Below are 13,439 nucleotides of genomic sequence, written 5' to 3' on the forward strand. Positions count from 1 at the left end.
GTCTGTAAACAATTGTTGAAAAAAGTACTTGGTGTCATGCACAAAGTAGATGTCCTAACCGACTTGCCAAAACTATAGTTTGTTAACAAGAAATTTGTGGAGTGGTTGAAAAATTAGTTTTAATGACTCCAACGTAAGTGTATGTAAACTTCCGACTTCAACTGTATGTTTGGTAAAGTAATAAAGAAGGTGAAATATTTGGGGTACATGTTCCTAAAACAGATTACACCTATACTGAACAAAAATATAAACGCAACATGTTGGTGTCATGCTTCATGAGCTGAAATTAAAGATCCCAGAAATGTTACATATGAACAAAAAGCTAATTTCTCAAAGTTTTGTGCACAAATTTGTTTACGTCCCTGTTAGTGAGCATTTCTTCTTTGCTAAAATAATCCATCAACCTGACAGCTGTGGCATATCAAGAAACTGATTAAACAGCATGATCATTACACAGGTGCACCTTGTGCTGGGGACTATAATAGGCCACTCTAAAATGTGCAGTTTTGTCACACGACAGAATGCCACAGATATCTAAAGTTTTGAAGGAGCGTGCAATTGGCATGCTGACTGCAGAAATGTCCACCAGAGCTGTTGCCAGAGAATTGAATGTTAATTTCTCTACCAAAAGCCGCCAACAACGTTGTTTTAGAGAATTTGGCAGTACGTTCAACCGGCCTCACGACCGCAGACTACGTGTAACCACACCAGCCCAGGATCTTGTGGTTTCATATTTCTGCTTTACCAAATGAGGAGAGAGACAAACTTCACACACCAGTCAGAGTTATACTTAAACTACATCTTTAATAATAATAAGCTTTGCAATAGCATTTGACTTTCAACAATTCACTATTTCTAATGAACAGTTAAGAGTGACTACAGAAAAGTACAAAGATCTTTTATAGCCAAGAAACACCCCTCTCAACTTACACTGACGAACCACAGATCTTAGGAACAGTTCACAACGGTTAAGATTTGTATGAAAGATATCTATAAAACATAGCAGACAGTTACTGCTGTGTCAACAGTTTTCATTGTAAAGACAAGTGTCTGTCCCCCTTACTCCAAAAGGGAACCATCTCTCCCTGGTACAGCATAGAACAGAACCATTAGCCCATGTTCTCTGGAATGCTCTTTAGGTTTTATCACCCAAAGACATCGTAAATCTCCTCTGTCAGTGCTATCTCATAGAGGCCCAACCTCAGTGGAACACACACACAATACTCTATTCTGTCGAATAGAACAACCATTATAAGGCAATACAAGCATTATAACATAATCTTGCATTTTCCACGACAATCTCCACCTGCGGGATCGCCTGAGACCAGCCATCCGGACAGCTAATGAACCTGAGGAGTATTTCTGTCTATAATTCTTTTCTTTTTTTATGTTGAGAATAAGTCATTCTGATTGGATGGGCCTGGCTCCCCAATAGGTGGGCCTATGGATGCGCCCCTGCCCAGTCATGTGAAATCCATAGATTAGGGCCTAATGAATTTATTTCAATAATTTATTTCCTTATATGAACTGTAACTCGGTAAAGTTGCATGTTGCGTTTTATATTTTTGTTCAGTGTAGTCTGATGCAGTTTTAGTAAGCAAATGGAAATGTGACCTGTGGAACGTGTGGGGGGGGAAAATCTAACTTTCCAAAAACAACCAGCCCATTAAACCCAACAGCTCTCGCCAACTCTTCTATCCATGCATCATAAATCAAATCAATATTTATTTAACCATAATTTAACTTGGCAAGTCAGTTAAGAACAATTTCTTATTTACAATGACGGCCTACCCCGGCCAAACCCTAACCCGGATGACGCTGGGCCAATTGTGCACCGCCCTATGGGACTCCCAATCACGGCCGGTTGTGATACAGCCTGCTTATTTAAAGTGAATTTAAATTCACAACACTCTTCACAGTAAAAGAGAGAGAGTTAAAACAAGCAGGAAGAATAAAATGGATAAATATGGGAACATAAAACAAACAACAACAATATAAAGACATTGATTAAAAGACAGAGCTAAATAACAGTAAAGTAATTGATTAAAGGACAGGCTAAAAAGGTGGGGTTTCAAATGTGATTTTAAAACCTCGACTGTGCCTTTTTGTTAAATCATGTGATAAATGAGCTGAAAAGGAGACTAGATTATGACTTTAAGTCTTACCCAGCCCTAGAAGTGAATATAGTTTGTGTGTGTGCGTGCATACGTGTGTGTGTGTGCGTGAGCTTGCATGCGTACATTTGTCCTAATACACACTCTGTGTGTGTTGTCCCCAGTGGTCCCCAGCGCCGCCACCATCGTCATTGTGGTGTGTGTCAGCTTCCTGGTGTTCATGATCATCCTGGGCGTGTTTCGGATCCGGTCAGCCCACCAGCGCACCATGAGGGACACAGAGGGCGGCAAGGAGAATGAGATGGACTGGGATGACTCGGCCCTCACCATCACAGTCAACCCCATGGAGGTAATATATCATATAAATCATTTAGCAGACACTTTTTATCCAATAGTAATACAAAAACTGATATAGTATGTGCATTTTTTATCCAAAGCAACATGCAGTTGTGTGCTGGAATCGAACCCACGATCCTGACGTTGCATGCACAATGCTCTACCAACTGAGACACACAAGACCAACAGAGATGGCGCAACCGATCATTCAAAAACAAATAGACCACACGGGCACACTGTCATGCTCCAAAAAGGTTTCCTTCTGGTCAAAGCCTTGCACTGAAATGGCAAATCCACAGGTGAAACAATAACAAAGTGGGTCTTTGTTTTGGTAAAAAACTGCGGGATGGGCCTGGAGAAATGTAACCACTCTCAAATGCATAGACAGAGCAATGGATGCAAGGACTGACAATACATGGTCTCAAACTTATCATTTTAACTACACTGAACAAAAATATAAAAGCAACATGTAAAGTAAAAAAAAAAAATTACAAATGTTCCATATGCACAAAAAGCTTATTTCTCTAAAATGTTTGGCACAAATTTGTTTACATCCCTGTTAGTGAGCATTTCTCCTTTGCCAAGATAATCCATCCACTTAAAAAGTGTGGCATATCAAGAAGCTGACTAAACTGCATGATCATTACACAGGTGCACCTTGTGCTGCAAAATGTGCAGTTTTGTCACACAACATAATGCCACAGATGTCTCAAGTTTTGAGGGAGTGTGCAATTGGCATGCTGACTGCATTAATGTCCACCAGAGCTGTTGCCTGAGAATTTAATGTTAATTTCTCTACCACACTGCACCTCCAATGTTGTTTTAGAGAATTTGGCAGTACGTTCAACCGGTCTCACAACCGCAGACCATGTGTATGGCGTCGTGTGGGCGAGCTGTTTGCTGATGTCGACGTTGTGAACAGAGTGCCCCATGGTGGGGTTATTGTATGGACAGGCATAAGATACGGACAACGAACACAATTGCATTTTATTGATGGCAATTTGAATGCACAGAGATACCGTGTCAAGATCCTGTCACCCATTGACATGTCACCCATTGAGCGTGTTTGGGATGCTCTGGATCGATGTGCACAACAGCATCTTCGAGTTCCCGCCAATATCTAGCAACTTCGCACAGCTATTGAAGAGGAGTGTGACAACATTCCACAGGCCACAATCAACAGCCTGATCAACTCTATGCGGAGGAGATGTGTCGCGCTGCATGAGGCAAATGGTGGACACTCCAGATACTGACTGGTTTTCTGACCCAAGCCCCTACCTTTTTTAAAAAGTTATTTGTGACCAACAGATGCATATCTGTATTTCCAATCATGCAAAATCCATAGATTAGTGCATAATGAATGTATTTCAATTGAATGATTTCCTTACATGAACTCTAACGCAGTAAAAAAAAAAAAAAATGTTGCATGTGCATTTATTTTTGTTAGGTATGTGTTTTGAGGTTATACAGTGTTTAAATTTACAATGGTTACAAAGATCGGAGTAAAACGAGCATATATTTTGGGTTCTGATTGGGTGTGACAGTTGAACTAAGCTCATAAGTTACTCATTGATTCTTAAAAAAAAAAATACTGTATCATTGTTTTATATGTCCAAAATTGGTATAGCAATTGCAGATTGCCCCTTTTAAAGGGATAGTTTTGTTATTTTTACATATGTATATATTTGTTTCCATGTCTGTAGACTGCTTTCAAGGTTAGGAAAGAATTATTAAATTAATATGTAAAATTGCTGAACTATCCCTTTAGCAAAACAATGGGTGTATTCAACAGTGTGCAGGTATCTATTTGTGTCCTAAGCCAGAGGTGGAAAAAGTACAAAATTGTCATACTTGAGTGAAAATAAAGATACCTTAATATAAAATGACTCGAGTAAAATACTACTTGAGTAAAAGACTAAAAGTATCAGATTTTAAATGTATTTAAGTTCAGTGGTGGAAAAAGTACTCAATTGTCATACTTGAGTAAAAGTAAATTCTACACATCAAATTCCTTATATTTAGCAAACCAAATGGCACACTTTCCTTTTTTTATTACTTTTTTTGACAGCTTGGGGCAACTCCAACACTCAGACATAATTTACAAAGGAAGCATTTATGTTTAGTGAGTCCACCAGATCAGAGGTAGTAGAGATGACCAGGGACGTTCTCTTGATAAGTGTGTGAATTGGACCTTTTTCCTGTACTGCTAAGCATTCAAATTGTAACTAGTACTTTTGGGTGTCAGGGAAAATGTATGGAGTAAAAAGTACATCATTTTCTTTAAGAATGTAGTGAAGTAAAATAGGTCAAAAATATAAATAGTAAAGTACAGATACCCCAAAAAATGACTTAGGTAGTATTTTTACTTAAGTACTTTACATCACTGTGCAAAGCTGTCATCAAGGCAAAGGGTGGCTACTTTGAAGAATATAAAATCTATTTTAATTTGTTTAACACTTTCTTGGTTACTACATGATTCCATATGTGTAATTTCATAGTTTTATGTCGTCACTATTATTCTACAATGTAGAAAATAGAAAAATAAAGAAAACCCCTTGAATGAGTAGGTGTGTCCAAACTTTTGACGGGTTGTGTGTGTGTATATATAGAAATAATAAAGACAACACAAGAATAAAAGAGGAGGCTATAAAAAGGGTCAGTGCCAATACCAAATGGACAATGTGCAGGGATACTGGAGTATTTGAGGTAGATATTTACATGTGGATGGGGATTAGGTTTATTAAGTGACTGGGTATCAAGATAAATAATAATAGTTAACAGTATGGCAGCAGCATAAGTGTTGGTTACAGCCTATGCAGCTGCTGATCGGGTTCCTCTACTTCCTTCAGATCTTTCTCACAATCACTTAATAATGTGTGAAAGACTGACCCTCTCTCTCTCCCTCTTTCCTCTGGTAGACTTATGAGGACCAGCACAGCAGTGAGGAGGAGGAAGAAGAAGAGGAGGAGAGCGAGGAAGGCGAGGAGGAAGACGACATCACAAGTGCTGAGTCGGAGAGCAGCGAGGATGAGGAGGCCGGAGAGCCAGAGGACCAGCAGGGTGCCAGCAGACAGCAGCAGCTGGAGTGGGACGACTCCACACTCACCTACTAACAGACACACACACATACACACACTCATACATTTTTACATGCACATGCAAACACACACTTCTTACACACACAAGCAACACACACACTCATATACACATACACACCACAGGAGGTTTGTGCCACATTAATTGGGGAGAACGGGCTCGTGGTAATGACTGGCGCAGGAGTGGAATGGTATCAAATACATCAAACATATGGTTTCCAGGTGTTTGATGCCATTCCATTTGCTCCGTTCCTGCCATTTATTATGTGCCGTCCTCCCCTTAGCAGCCTCCTGTGATACACACACTTCTCTCACACACTCATATACATACGCTAACACACATGACTCATAGAATTTCTCATCCTCACTACCCCTCCTAACCAGTGGGGGCACATGATGTAAAAACAAAACACAAATCCCCCTTAAAAGCGATATATTGTCAAGGTTTCCCTGTCGTCATCTTAGTGGTGGTACTCTGTGTAGTATAGTAATCACCGGATCGCTGATTTCTTACTTTTTTAATTTTGAATGTTTTATTCCCGGGAAGACTTGGCCAACATTTGCATTTTGTTTTGAGCTACCGTGAGGAAACAACCTTGCACTTTTGTTTAGTTCTTTACTGATGTAAGGCTTTCAAAATGGAGAATGATTTTTTAATATTTATATTCCTTGCACATCTGTTTTAGATTTGTTTGCCGCTAAACGAGAGAAGCTTTGACTTTATTTTTTTTTTCTTTGTGCTTGAGTTGTAGTCCGGAGAGTGAAACGAGATTACGTTTCAGACACGTAGACCGCATATTTACATTTTTCTCCTTTTAGTGCATGAGGATATTTGAACAAGTCATATGTGTAGATTAATAAATTGCTTTTTAATATTTTGTAAATATGAAGAAACCATGTAATTAGTCAATGTGTTAGTGAAGGCCTAAACAAATGGGTCCAATATCTAAAAAGACGCAGTACGTCGTGTAGAATATTTGTGTCACAAAGGCTATAGCATGTTGCACATTTTTTGGCAAAGCTCTTCCGTCATACTTGTACAAAATGTCCGCTTCAAGAAGAGCGACCCAGAACTGTACACAGAGGTTTCTATGGCAAAGTGTTGCTCATTTTGTCTTTTCATTTGCAAGGAGGTAGTTATTTCTTTGCTTAGTGGGGACAGGACTGGTCGGTTTTGCTTTCGGCTCCTCACATGCCACACTCCTCACATGCTATATACATAAGGGCGGGAGGTAGCCTAGCGGTTAGAGCGTTGGGCCAGTAACTGAAAGGTAGCTAGTTCGAATCCCCGAGCCGACAAGATGATAAATCTGTCAATGTGCCCTTGAGCAAGGCACATAATCTTAATTGCTCCAGGGTCGCTGTTGATAATGTCAGACCATGGCCGAGACCCCACTCTCCGACGGTGTCTCAGGGAGAGTTGGGATATGCAAAAAACACATTTCCAATTCACGTGTGAAATAGGACAAATATAAGCACCCACCAAATTATGATTATTACTTTGCTTGACTTGCACAGGTGGCAATGCTGTACTCAAGGCGACAATGTATTTGATTCCCATTCTAGTCTGTTATTGTACAGAAGGTCATTTGAGGTCAAGATGATCACGTTCAGTAAACCACAGTCCGATGTAGCTTAAAGTACTAAGAAAACAGCCAGCTTCTGCAGTTCCGCTATCAATTCACATTGAGTGTAGATATGAATATTTCTGCTAGGACCAGAAGAGAACTACACTCCATCTGCAGCTTTAAAAAGCCCTTCCATGTTCCAGTCCTGCCGTGGCATCAAAAATATTAGAACAAAAACACAAACGAATCTCAGCATACAGACGGACCTGAGGCATATGGTTAGTCTAGCTTTAGGAGGGCTCAATTCAATAGCACGGCTGCTGTCGTTCTTTGGAAGAGAAATGAAATGCGAGAACATTTGTCTGCTTCATTGCAAAAACACATATTTTTTAAGGATTTTTTTCATGGCATGGCTATTTAACCTTAAATAATATATTAGATGCATTTTTAAACAGTTTTCTCATTACAGTTAAGCGTAGTCTCACTCTCACTGCAGTTGTTTTACTTATTTGAAGGATATTGAAACCTTCAAATAAGTAATAACAAATGCAAATAAATACGTTGTTGTGATATGAGAACTCTTTAAAATGTAGTCTTCTTTGTCCTTGTTTGAATCTTTAAAATTAAATATTTTTTTGCAGTAGACCACTAGATTTTATTGTACATGGAACTGTACTGTAGAGTTGTTCTAAGATATTTGTTTACATTTGGTAAACTTGTTTTCCCTCTGGTATTAGTATAAAACTTATACAATTAATTGAAAAGATGTCAGATGTTAACCTCTATATTTCCTCTCAAAAATCACTGCTTGTTCATCTCAATACCTTCAAAAACCCCATGTGGTAAAGGATTTGTACCCCTCAAACAGGTTAACGTTATTCCACCGTTTTAGGGATCCAACTGAATTATGTACATTCTGCAAAACTTTCATACGTATGTTTCATGGCATGACTTTGGGAATTTTAGTCAAACTTAAAAGTAAAGTGAGTAAAGGTGAGGCATGACAAAGTTGGAAAACTGTTGGAAAGGTTTATAAAGGAAGTCTTATACTTTGCATGTTAATCTATTTTTAGAGGCCAAATACATAATGGCTCAAGTAACACAAGTGTACCATTTTATGCTTTGCAAGTTTCATATAAAGTACTTTTTTGGAGACCGTTCCAAGTAACTTTTGAGGGTTTGATTAAAACCATATGTCTGGAGTCGCTCAATCACATTTCTGTTAGGCCCAATGTATTTATTATTTTTGGTCAACTGTCGAAATGTGGTGAACAGTCTCCCCTTCAATATGACTAGGGCCCAATAAGGGGGTCAGGTTCAAGCTGGCCCAAGTTGGGAGTGCCTTTTGCCGATCACAGCGCATTAACACAACTAACAAAACACTCATCCACGCTCTTTTAGTTGTGGCAACTTTTATTTTGTAACTATTTAATGCTAGATTTCTTACAGAGCTGGGGGAAGTGATTTTTATTTAATTTTGTAGTAATAATAGTCCACTGCTAGTTTTATTAAAAGTTAATGTTTTACATAGGTGTCATGTGTCTATGTTTATGTGTAGCGAAAGTAGGACCATATTGTATCCTCTATAGATATTGTACTGAATCATCATATTGAGGAAATCCACTTCTAAAAAGATGTACAATATTAAAATGCTCTAGGCAGCATATGTGGGTATAAAGTTACCTATTTGTGTATAGTGAACGGTAATTTTGAACAGTGTATTATTGCCTGATTTGCAGACAAAGTTGTTGAGGGCAGCATGAAATTCACCAGAACAAGAGTATAATCTTATTCTCTCCAAATTTCTCACGCTCATTTTGTCACAGTCCATTGTCAATTTAACATTCTGAACATCTCATCTCCCTTTTAAACATTTTATTTATTTATTGAAAAGTACAAATCAAACATACTACTGAACAGCCACCATTCCAAGGGGCCAGAGTTTACAACTGTTTGTGCCAGTCAGTTGAGCTTGGGCCTCAAGTCAAGTTCTTTGATACTTTTGATCAGCCCCTTGGACATTTTCCTTTCCATTGAATTGAATGAACGTCGCTGTCCATCCAGCAGACATATAGGAGCTTTGGGATTCAACGGGTGTTTACGTTGCATGAATCACTTCTAATGAAAACAACAATTTTCTGTATATTACATGTGGAACTGTGAGATTTGAGTGGGAGAGGGGACATGTATACTACTGATTCTCGGATTGTCTGTTTTCACAAGTCCACACCACTCAAACATGTTTTGGTTTATTTTTTATCTTTGCTCAAAAATGGATGGTGACAATGTTTTCAGAACTGTTGAACGCTTCCTTTTGTGCTTGTTGCGGCTGCTCTCACTTTTCTACCAATTGAAAGGCAAATTGTAGTGAAGTTGATGCTTGCTCGTGAACAAAATAAAGGATGAGAGTACAAATGTGTCTGGATTATGTTCTGTTCTATATTATGAGTTCACACTTTTAATTAAGACTGGTGTCATTCTCTGTACTTGAGGTCTGCTGTATCTGCCCTTGCCTTTTTACTAAGTGTGCACTTGCACGCCTCCGCATGGTGGAAACATTCTCTAGCCAATGATTACACCAATACAATGGTTCTACATAAGAGGAAGTGTGCAAGTACACATGGAAAAGGATGCAGCCTGGCTTATTTTGAAATCTGTGAAACCATGTGGAGTAATGAGTAGGATTCTACATGCAAAAGTGATTACTTTATCTGCCTTCCCAATTATACCTTTTTAAAAAAATAAAAAAATTCTAACTTACATTTTAATGGTAAAGACAGATACACCATGCTGCATTCTTGACAATATGACTGAGCGGTGCAGATTACCGGTCCATTCGAGCAGGGCATGCCTCCCCCACCGGCTTCGCTAGTTCAAATCCACTCAGTTATAAGACTGTCAGGGGAGTCAGAGCACTGGTGTTGCTTATAAATAGGAATGTTTGATCATGGTGCCCCCTGGTGCTGAAAGAACAGAACTAGTGTGTAGAATAATGGAAATGTGTTTTAACCACAAAACACTATATTTAATGAGACAGAAAATTGAGAAAAGTAACTTTATATTAGGAATACAAAAATCATAGAGAAACTTATACCACTTATGATTACATTTTTAGAAAGTATTTTGTAGTCAGACATCAAACACTACACATCCAAAATGATGCATATACACTGTAAACTGACTTTAGATTGACATTTTGGGGCTCCTATCAATTAAGAATCAGAGCTGGTTCAAGTTGGTGTGTTATGCAATTACATTTAAGCCCAGCGTTGCATATTTAACACTGCAATGGTTCATTTATTTATTTTGACATGAACAGTTATGCAGGAAAAATAATTCAATCCAATAGCTAAAACAAAATGATTTAGCCATGAAGACAATCAGTATGAAAACTGAATTTAAAGCCTTCAAAATGTCTGAGCCACACTTAACAAAAAGGATGACCGATGGACTGTCTAACTGTTCAAATTCTAAATAGACTACTCTCCTCAAATACTCTAGTACCAAATGCATACCAAGTTAACAATCATCAGAAAAAGAAAAAAATGTACAAAAGTTTAACTTTACTCTTTAAAAGCAAGTACGGTCTGAGTGCATGATTGATTTACATTATCAATATTATGGCACTGTTATTGGGTGGAAACACTTGATGTTAAAACAAAATCATAGACATTGGACAACACCTGATTACCCTCTATACCTTGGTTTTCTCCACACCAGAACTAGCTAAAGCCATTATCTTGTCTTCTGATCCTGAAAAGAGTGAGATGCTGGTTAAGTACAGTAGTTTACATTGTTGAGGTTGGATCTCATGGTATAGTAACACATAAAAGAAATAAGAAGTGCAGTAGTTAAAGCTCACCGAGGTCTGCAGTGATTTTTTCAAATTGGCTGAGAGTTGCGGTCACATTTTCAGCCAGAAAAGTCTCGTCTTCGACTGTAAGCTGCAGGAAGAACAAAGATAAATGAAAAAAGAGTGAAACTGAGGAAAGAACATTAATCCACACCATAGTCAAAAGACACCTGTTATAGTATTTCACTAAATGAAATGACAGTTAATGACTGTCATATGTAGCATACAATTAATTGAACTCCAGATGGTTACATTTTGTAATAGTTTTTCATTACATGTTATACCAATTACCATTCCATCATAGCAGATTATCAAAATATTCAATGCCGCTTTCTCTTACAGTATTCATCACAAGTTTAAGCTATATGAAGAAGGGATCACAGTACACTGGTACAACGGGCCTTTTACCTTCTCGCCCAGTTTTCTCAAGGCAGTGAGGATCTCCACCTTCTGCTGAGTGTACACATCCCTCGAAAGTTTTCCCACCATGACATCACGGTCCATCTACAGAGAATTTCACACCATTAGGCTAAACTTTCCGGGGCGGTTTCCCAGTCACAGATTAATCTTAGTCCTGGATTAAAAAGCTATTTCAATAGAGACTCTCCATTGACCATGCTTTTTAGTCCACGACTAATGTGTCAGGAAATCCGTCCCTCAAAGCATTCCATGAACTGAACAGGTTTTAGAATGTAAAGCTTACTTTTGATATTAAATGTATCAAATAATGTACAAACAATAATGTACATAAAATACATAGATGGACAGTGCTTCCGACCAACCTCTGCTAATCTGGTTCTCAACTGCCCCGGCTGCTTCTTGGCAAACATTCGGATCACCTCGGGGGTCTTGAAAGCTTGGCTGATGGCAGCCTGGATTGCCTAATGAAGAGAAGGACAGTTCTCCCATGTCATGCATCATGACAACATTATGGTTTGTCATTACCTGTTATAATATTATGTCACTCTTATGATATGACAGTGTATGGCCCATAGAGATACATTAGATTAGGGGTGTCAAACTCATTCCCTGTAGGGCAGTGTCTGCGGGTTTTCGCTCCTTCCTTGTACTTGGTTGATAATTGATTATTTAGGAACTGCCATCACCTTGTTGTCTGGGTCTTAATTGGACACACTTTTAAAGGAATTAACAAAAACAGCAGACACTCAAACCTCCATGGAATGAGTTTGATACCCTTGAAGTATATTGTTTATATTCATAGTATTCTATTTAATTCTAAGATCTGGTCATCCAAAGTCCCTACCAGTTGCATTCCTCCAAGCTCATCCACCAGTGTCATGTTGCCTGTCACCATCTTCTTCAGAGACTCATTGAACTCATTCAACTGCTCCAGGGTTTCCTTCTTGGTCTCCTCATACTCCTCCTCTTCTAGGTCTTCTCTAGAATAAACAGAGAGCTCTGGTAATGGAGGAACAATATCTATGGGTGTACAGAGATGTGCTCTAAATTCCATTAATACTATATGTATCACTTTGTGGAATCATAGAAATAGAATGAATATAATGACTCATTCTAGTTCGGTGAGTGGAACATCCACTCTAGACAGATGTGGTCTAAGTTCCATGCTACATCCCTCAGTGGAATCTTATAAATATAATACACTGAAATAATTATTCTAGTTCTGTGTGTGGAACATCCAGACAACCCACATTATGTTCACAGTTAGGAATGACTGATGATGAGAGTACCTGCACTCTTCCAAATCTTGGAGCTGTTGCATCAATCTGTCCAGTTGCTCCTCCATGTTTTGTTTTAGTTTCCCAGTTTCTGATTTGCCACGAGAAGCCATGCTTCCACCCTGCAAATATCATATTTAGTGAGAAAATAGTTCAATTTCATGTATCACTTGTGGATTAACTACCTAGTTACAAACACAATGGAGAGGTCCATCCTTTGACATGAAGAATAACATTCGCTATTAGCTAGCTACTGTACGTAGTTAGCTACCTTGTACCCACTGGCCGCCAGATTCATCTGACTGGGACAGTTTGTTTGTGTGTAGTAGTGTAGCCTGTGGCTATAGTTGTCTAGCTGCTGGCTTGAAAAAATTAAATAAGTAATCCTCACCTGATCGTTACAACAATATAACTCGTCTCAACACAATCAACTTAGGGAAGAGGTGAACATATATTTGAATACTTCTCCATGAAATGTGTTACAAAATACTGTCAAAAAAACATTTGGGAGTGTGGGAGTTGTGAACGTAGCTCTTGTTCGTGGTCATGGATAGAAGGGATCCAGCATTTGTCAGAATTGACTTTTCGTAGCTGGTTTATGAGAAATTACGTAGCCGGTTAAATGTCGAAGGTTAGGAGAATTTGGTTAAAGTTAGAACATTGTTAGCATTAGCTAAAATGCAACAACAACAAAAAATGTTTTACGTACATTTGACAAAAGCTGAATCCCATCTAGACTTGACTCTTATTCCGTGGGTGCGGCCTTTTCCTTTCCG

The 13,439-nt window shown here is 38.6% G+C and overlaps 2 protein-coding genes across 2 annotated transcripts in view; one reads left to right on the top strand and one right to left on the bottom strand.

Moving 5' to 3' along the window:
- Nucleotides 1-5,643, top strand: part of clstn1 (calsyntenin 1) — a 71,357-nt gene extending 65,714 nt beyond the window's left edge. Inside the window, exons 16-17 of the mRNA XM_039008261.1 lie at nt 2,279-2,463; nt 5,369-5,643. Of these exons, the coding sequence (XP_038864189.1) occupies nt 2,279-2,463; nt 5,369-5,563 (380 nt within the window). The 3' untranslated portion in view covers nt 5,564-5,643. The remainder of the gene's footprint in view (nt 1-2,278; nt 2,464-5,368) is intronic.
- Nucleotides 5,644-10,154: 4,511 nt separating this feature from the next.
- On the bottom strand, nt 10,155-13,200 carry lzic (leucine zipper and CTNNBIP1 domain containing). The gene is made up of 7 exons (XM_039008268.1): nt 13,055-13,200; nt 12,676-12,785; nt 12,231-12,366; nt 11,749-11,847; nt 11,375-11,470; nt 10,976-11,057; nt 10,155-10,866 (listed from the first exon to the last, which is right to left on the bottom strand). Exons 2-7 carry the CDS (start codon nt 12,774-12,776, stop codon nt 10,808-10,810), a joined length of 573 nt encoding a protein of 190 aa, XP_038864196.1. The 5' UTR covers nt 12,777-12,785; nt 13,055-13,200; the 3' UTR covers nt 10,155-10,807.
- Nucleotides 13,201-13,439: the final 239 nt, after the last annotated feature.

Source organism: Salvelinus namaycush, chromosome 14 (assembly GCF_016432855.1).
Source record: "Salvelinus namaycush isolate Seneca chromosome 14, SaNama_1.0, whole genome shotgun sequence".
Lineage (NCBI taxonomy): Eukaryota > Metazoa > Chordata > Actinopteri > Salmoniformes > Salmonidae > Salvelinus > Salvelinus namaycush.

Bases quoted from the DNA above. Each gene is read 5' to 3' on its own strand.
- lzic (XM_039008268.1), bottom strand. From the start codon at position 12,776: ATGGCTTCTCGTGGCAAATCAGAAACTGGGAAACTAAAACAAAACATG. The intron at 11,848-12,230 runs GTAGGGACTTTG...TCTCTTCATTAG, and splicing joins AGCTTGGAGGAATGCAACTG to GCAATCCAGGCTGCCATCAG. The intron at 10,867-10,975 runs GTGAGCTTTAAC...CACTCTTTTCAG, and splicing joins AAAAATCACTGCAGACCTCG to GATCAGAAGACAAGATAATG.